This window comes from Nicotiana sylvestris, chromosome 5 (genome assembly GCF_000393655.2).
Source record: "Nicotiana sylvestris chromosome 5, ASM39365v2, whole genome shotgun sequence".
Taxonomy (NCBI): domain Eukaryota; kingdom Viridiplantae; phylum Streptophyta; class Magnoliopsida; order Solanales; family Solanaceae; genus Nicotiana; species Nicotiana sylvestris.
The window spans coordinates 149,956,994-149,964,320 of NC_091061.1; the positions used below are offsets into that span (position 1 = coordinate 149,956,994).

General features: G+C 40.3%; 1 protein-coding gene across 1 annotated transcript; it reads left to right on the forward strand.

Annotated features, from left to right (window-relative positions):
- Positions 1–5,764: 5,764 nt before the first annotated feature.
- On the forward strand, positions 5,765–6,754 carry LOC138869487 (uncharacterized). Its single transcript, XM_070147107.1, has one exon. The coding sequence runs from the start codon at positions 5,765–5,767 to the stop codon at positions 6,752–6,754; it is 990 nt and encodes a 329-aa protein (XP_070003208.1).
- The last annotated feature ends 573 nt before the right edge of the window (positions 6,755–7,327 follow it).

Sequence of the window (7,327 nt, forward strand, 5' to 3'; positions counted from 1 at the left end):
CTCGAGAATCTGTCAATTAGCTACCTAGGAGAAAGTCACTTCCCTAGTGCCTTTTACCTATTTAGACAACCTTCAATAGTTTATTCTTAGTTTCACTTAGCCTAATTTAGCATCTTAGTAGTATAAAATTAGAAGTAATATCAAAACCAACTATGAATATAAGTGCAATTAGGAACAATTATGCAACTGCAATTTAGATAGAAACTCAACTCCAATATCTAGCTCCCTGTGGAAATCAATCCCGACCTTCTCAGGTAAAAGCTGCTTCGACCACTCTTGCTACTTGTAGTAGTGTAGGGTTGGCCTCGATCACTCCGCTAGACCAAAGGGTAAACACTTTACCCAATGCGATCCAAGCAGCAGAATGCCTTGGGGACTATCAAGTTGAAGCTCGAATGGATAGGCCTCAACCGCCTATCTGTGGAGGATGCATAGGGGGCCAGCCTAGCAATGGTGGCCCTAGCAGGAGTGGAGGAGATCAGAGTGCAACCAAATCTAAGACTCCTTACTCAGGTAGAAATAGTGTTGCATCTCATAACAATGATAGGGGGAGGAAACCCTCTTCAAGATGCCATCATTGCAGCGGGCCATATTGGAACAATGAATGTCTATAGGCACAGATGAACGCCCATCAAATTTTTGATAATGGGACGGATGACAACTCAGATGATGTTGACCAGACATAACCAATAGGTACCTTCAATGCACTTGTTTGTTCTATTTCTCTGGCCTTAGCAGGAACCAATGCTAGTATGCGTAACAAGAAGGACCCATGTCCAACCACCAAAAAAGGTATAAAGAAGGCGGATGAGGGGCCTCCTATGAACCAAGAGAAGACCTTGATGTTCATTGATATGAAAGTTAATGGCCAGCCCATCCGAGCAATGATATACACTAGCGTTACTTACAACTACTTAGCCTCAACTAAAGTAGAGTGCCTTGGTCTAATTGTGGGAAAGGGAAGAAGTTATGTCAAGGCTATCAAGTTACCGCCTCAGCCAATGGGTGGAATAGCCAAAGGAGTGCCAGTGAAGCTTGGTCCTTATGAAGGAAAATTCAACTTGCGAGTGGAGATCATAGATGGCTTCGAGCTGATAGTTGGGTTGGAATTCATAAGGCAAAACAACACCATTCATGTACCTTATGCGACATGCTACTGATGATAGGAGCAAATAGGGCCAAGACTTGTATTATCCCATGCACAACCATCAAGATAGACGCTGAGAACATCTTGGTTTTGCAGTTGAAGAAGGGAGTCAAAAGACATGAACCTCATTCCTAGCTACCCTTTGTATTGAAGATATAGAACACTCTCCGGGTCCCATCCTTGCACCCGTGGAAGAGCTGCTAAAGGAGTTTGAAGATATCATGCCACAAGACATGCCAAGGATACTCCCACCTAGGTGCACTGTGGACCATGAGATTGCGTTGGTGCCGGGTGCGAAGCCACGTGCTCGGGCGCCTTACAAAATGTCACAACCCGAACTCACTGAGCTTTAGAGACACTTGACGAAAATACTAGAAATGCGGATTATTGTGCCCTCCAAGTCTCCTTATGTGTCCCAGTGCTATTCCAAAAGAAATAGGGTGGCACCCTATGACTCTGTGTGGATTATCGGGCACTAAACCAATCACGGTGAAGAACAAGTACCATATCCCGCTAATGGTAGACTTGTTCGATAGATTGGGCGGTGTTACAGTGTTCACCAAAATAGACATGAAGATAGGTTACTGGCAAGTCCGAATTACTGAGGAAGATGAACACAAGGCGACCTGTGTAATAAGACATGGGTCGTACGACTTTCTGGCCATGCCATTCGGCTTAACTAATGCTCCAGCCACATTTTGCACCTTGATGAACCAAGTCTTCTGATATTACATTGATGAATTTGAAGTGGTCTATTTCGATGACATTGTGGTATATAGCAAAATATTGGGGAATACTTGAAGCACCTGCGGAAGGTCCTAGCCCGACTGTGGGAGCATAAATTATATGTGAAGCTATCCAAGTGCTCATTAGGCCAAAAGCATATCGACTTCCTCCGACATGTCATCGAGGAAGGGCGGATAAAGATGGGCCAACGGAAGATTCAGGGTGTCACAGATTGGTCGCCACCTAAGGATATCAACGCCTTAAGGGTGTTCCTTGGCCTATGCAACTTTTATCGGTGATTTGTGAAGAATTATTTACTCATTACAGTGCCATTGACAGAACTCCTAAATAAAGTCATGCTTTAGAATCGAAGTCCCATACAGGCGGAGGCCTTCAATGCATTGAAAGCGGCTATGTCTAGTAGCCCCATCTTGGCCCATCCTAATTTGGCCAAGCCATTCAAAGTACAAAAGAATGCCTCTGACTATGCTCTAGGCTGAGTCGTGCTACAAGAGGGGCATCCAGTTTCATACGAGAGCCGGAAGTTAAAGGATGAAGAACGATGCCATGCCGCCCACGAAAAAGAATTATTGGTTGGGGTCCATTGCTTATGCCTTTGGAGACACTATCTACTGGGAACCCCTTTCATGGTCAAGACGGACAACACATATGTTAGCCATTTCATGACCCAGCTAAAGCTGAATGGCCGCCAGGCCAGGTGGCAAGAACTCCTAGCTGAATTTCACTTCAACCTGGAGTACCGAAGTGGGAAGACTAACCAAGTTGTTGATGTGCTCAATCGAAGGGCTGACTTAGCATCGGTGTGCCTAATCGATACCCTAAGGTGGAGCGAAGTGTCCACCACTATAAGAGACCATATACAAGATCTACTCCCAAACGATCCTGCTGCATAGTATTTGGTCAATTTGGTACGACAAGGCAAGACTCGCCAATTCTATATGGAAGATGGGTTCCTGAAGGTAAAAGGGAACCGACTTTATGTTCCTAAAGGAAGAGATTTGCAAAGGACTCTTCTGATGGAATGCCATGACTCTTTGTGGGCTAGCCACCCAGGTGAATAATGTACCATAGCGTTATTACGCCGTGCTTATTATTGACCTCAAATGGCTGATGATGTTGCTCAGTATGTGAAGACTTGCCTAGTATGCCAGAAAGGCACATTAGACCGCTTGACACAAGCGGGACTTTTGGAGCCACTGCATGTTCCAAAGAGACCTTGAAATGGGAAAGCTTTTCACTAGATTTTATTACTGAATTGCCCAAGGTCAGAGATCTTACAACTTTATTGGTTGTGGTGGATTGGTTTTCCAAGTATGCTACACTTACAGCAGTCCCACAATATATGTCAGCAAAAGATACAACTCAACTCTTCTTCTCTCATGTTATCAAATATTAGGGTCTGCCTAAAGACATCGTTAGTGACCGCGACTCTCACTTCACTAGCAACTTTTAGACTCAGCTCTTTAAGTGTTTCGGGTCCAAATTGAGCGATAGTTCAAGTTTTCATCCACAATCTGATGGCCAGACGGAGCAATTCACTGGCATGCAAGAGGAATATCTCCGCCATTTTGTTACCGGATCGCAGAAGAATTAGGTGAAGCTTCTGGATAATGATCAATTGTGTTTCAATTCACAAAAGAGCTCTAGTACAAATAAAAGCGCTTTTAAAATTATTATCAGACAACAACCGCTACTCCCACACACTGTGAGTGCCCGAAACATGTCAAAATCTCCTCGAGTTGCTAGCTTCTCGAAGGAATGAAAGCGAAATTTTGAGATAGTGTGCAACTATCTTGTCAAAGCCCAAAAGTGGATGAAGAAGCATGCTAATCAAAATCGTTGCTTTGTTGAATACCAAATTGGATACAAGGTGATGGTAAAAATCCCAAAGTGATACTTGTTTGCAGAGGTCATGACTCTCGCCTATTGCAAAAATACATTGGATCCTTGTCCATTGAGAAACGCATTGGAAAAGTTACATAATGGGTGGATACCCTAGCCTGGTGGAAAATTCATCTAGTCTTCCATGTCAGCCTTCTAAAACCTTTTCGGGAAGACAGTGGAGGATCGTTCACGTAGCCAACTCACAATACCCAGTATTCGAGGTCCTAATTCTGCGGGGAAAAGGCGTGTATAAGTTGTTTTCGATGATCGAGTGGTGCAGCTTCAAGGAAAGATCACTAAGAGTTCTTGGTGAAATGGCAGGGCTGTGATGCAGAGAAGAATACTTGGGAGAGGGGAACAAACCTCAAAGCCTACAAGATCATGATCGATGGTTATCTTTCCAGTAAGGCGTCGAGGATGTCGCCAACTCAGGTGGGGGAGAATGTCATAGGTGGCTTTCCAGCCATGCTCCATGACCCCTTGGACGTGCCTCATGGCGTCCTGGCAAGCCTCCCAATGCCTAGCGCCATGGACGGCCCATTGTCTTGGCCGCACCAAGTGATAAGTGCACATGTGCATATGTCGCCCCACCGATAGCCCTCGCCAGCGCCCAGCCGCAGGCAAATACCAACAGTGTCGCGCGTGCAGACAGTGTTGCATGCGCAGACTTTGATGCTAAAGACAAGGTTGCTGCCAAAGGACCTGCTTCTACCTTGTAGGAATCTAAGTCCTTTTCATTGTAAATATAGAGTAGTTTTATTTCATGTATTTCCATCATGCCTCTCTAGCTTAGTTAGGTCAAGTCCTATAACTTTGGTTTATTTTTCTTAAGCATTATTAGAGGGGATCAAGCAATCATACTTTCAAGCAAACAAGCAATTCTCTATACTGGTGTCTCTCCCCCTCGACACCGTGTTGCTTTTCTGTAATAGCTTTCGTTAATGCAATTAAGCTTCTTTCATTCTTAATTCTCTTTTTTATTCTCTCAATTGCTCTTGACATTAGTTTTTCCGTACGACACTGACAATCTCGTCTAGCGTACGGAGGGGACCCCAGTTGGCGAATAGTAATTGCACAGACATCTATTGCTTAGCCTTACGTCGCCCTTCTAAGGAATCTCAAGAAGGTGATGCGTAACAGTACTTACTAATCATTGTTGCTAAGATCTTTTTCCCTTGATATTTGTTGCTAGATTTTTGCAGAATTTATTGATTCATAAATGTCACCCTTTATATGCTAACAAACATAGAATTAATGTATGTAAAGAAAAATGCCTTTTAATATTGTATCCCATGAACAAAGTACTGACAAAAAAGTGTACTAAAAATTTTAGATAATGTCAAATTAAAAGATTTGTTCTACATTAAATTATTCCTAATTCGAATCAACTCCCTTAACCTCCAGAATAAATTCTGCAACAACTCTAGCAACAAATATCAAAAGGAAAAAGTCTTAGCAACCATGTGAGGAGTTTTCATGTAATTAATCCGGTTTGTTGCTTCCTTACGACGAATGACGATTAAGAGTGGACCCTAAACGTTGTATTAAAAAATTCATTAAATCAAATGAGCTTTGGTATTATTCTTCCTTTTAATAGGACTTTGAGTAATTATTCAGATCTTGTTATGATAAATATCACATTATGGTGGATGTCTACTCTTCTTCCATGATCTTCATCTCAAATGCTTAATGACATATTCAATGACATATTTTGTATGTTCAATGACATATTCCATGACATATTTTCTTCACTTTTTATGCCTATATAAAGGCCTTGTAATAGATAGGAAAATACACACAATTGAAGAAGAAATAAGAATCTCTCTTCCTCTCTTTCTATCTATATCTCTTAGTTTGTTTTGCTTGTTCTATATTGTTATTTTGGGTTATATTTTATAACATGTTATCAGCACGAGGCTCTACCATCTCAAGAAGATCTTTGAGAAAATTAAGGCATAATTTTTCTCAAATTTGTATTTTTTTAAAATGTCTGAAATTATGAAAAGAAAGTTCGTTGCCCTTGAAATTTCGGGCAAGAAATATATGACATGGGTATTGGATGCTGAAATCCATTTAGATGCAATGGGTCTTGGAGACGCCATTAAAGATAAAGATAAAGCATCTACACAAGTCTGTGCTAAGGCCTTGATTTTCTTGCGCCATCACCTTGATGAAGGGTTGAAAATTGAATATCTCACAGTGAAAGATCCATTTGTTTTGTGGAATGGTTTAAAGGAAAGATATGACAACTTAAAGTTGGTCACTCTTCCACAAGCACGATATGATTGGGCTCATCTTAGGCTCCAAGACTTTAAGTCTGTTTCTGAATATAATTCTGCTATGTTTAGAAATACTTCCAAATTGAAACTCTGTGGAGATAATATCAGTGACTATGATATGCTTGAAAAAACTTTTACAACGTTTCATGCTTCCAATATGGTCTTACAACAGCAGTACCGAGAGAAAGGCTTCACAAAGTACTCTCAGTTGATTTCTCTTCTACTTGTGGCTGAACGAAATAATGAATTGCTTATGAGAAATCATGAAAATCGACCCACTGGGTCTACACCATTGCCTAAAGAGGATGAGGTATATTCCCATTATGTTAATCGTGGAAAAGGTCGTGGCCATATTCGTGGTCGTGGTCGCGGTCGTGGTCGTGGCCATGTCCAAGGAAGAAATTTTCATGGTGTTAATCATCCTCCACCGAAAAATAACTTCCAAAAATGGAAAGGTAAAGAAGAGAAGCGAAATGCAGAGGGTTCAGAAACTAAATGCTATCGTTGCGGTGGAAAAGGGCATTGGGCAAATATTTGTCGCATACCAAAACATTTGGTTGAGCTTTATCAAGCATCTCTGAAAAATAAAGGCGCTGAAGCCAATCTTGTCTATGACAATGAATTTGACATCACCCACTTGGATGTGGCAGATTTTTTTGAGCACCCTGATGAAAAAAATAAACCACTTGATCGGTGATGGATCTGTGGTTAGAGATGATTGAGCAATTTAATTTATGCTTTCCTACTCGTAGTATGTAATGAATAAACATCTCGTAATTTTTATTGCACTTTATAATTCTTCTTATGTAGTTCTTAAGAATATTTTTATTTTCGAAATTTTATAAATTTCACAAATAAGGAGTAATATCATATTAATTAGTATTCTAGTCTCACTGATCTTTTAACAATTTTAACTTTCCTTTACGTTGCTTTAATTCTCTTTAAGAAAAGGTTTACAAGCACCCTGGAACAACTTTTGTTACTTCACTCTCAATTTTTTTTATGAGTATGTTCTTTTCTTACACGGATCAATTATTTTTCATACAATGTGTAGGAAAATGCAAACAATTTATACATGTAAATAAATTTGTTGTAGTTGTATTAGTTATATGTGTACTTGTATTATTTTTTTTTGCGTAATTATTTATATAATAGTTAGAATTTGACAGAAAATGCATTAAAGGCTTATATTCAATTATTGGTTTAACTTTATTTCTTTTCTATTATTCTCTAAAAATACTAATATTTATTCATATACTTCTTTTGTATG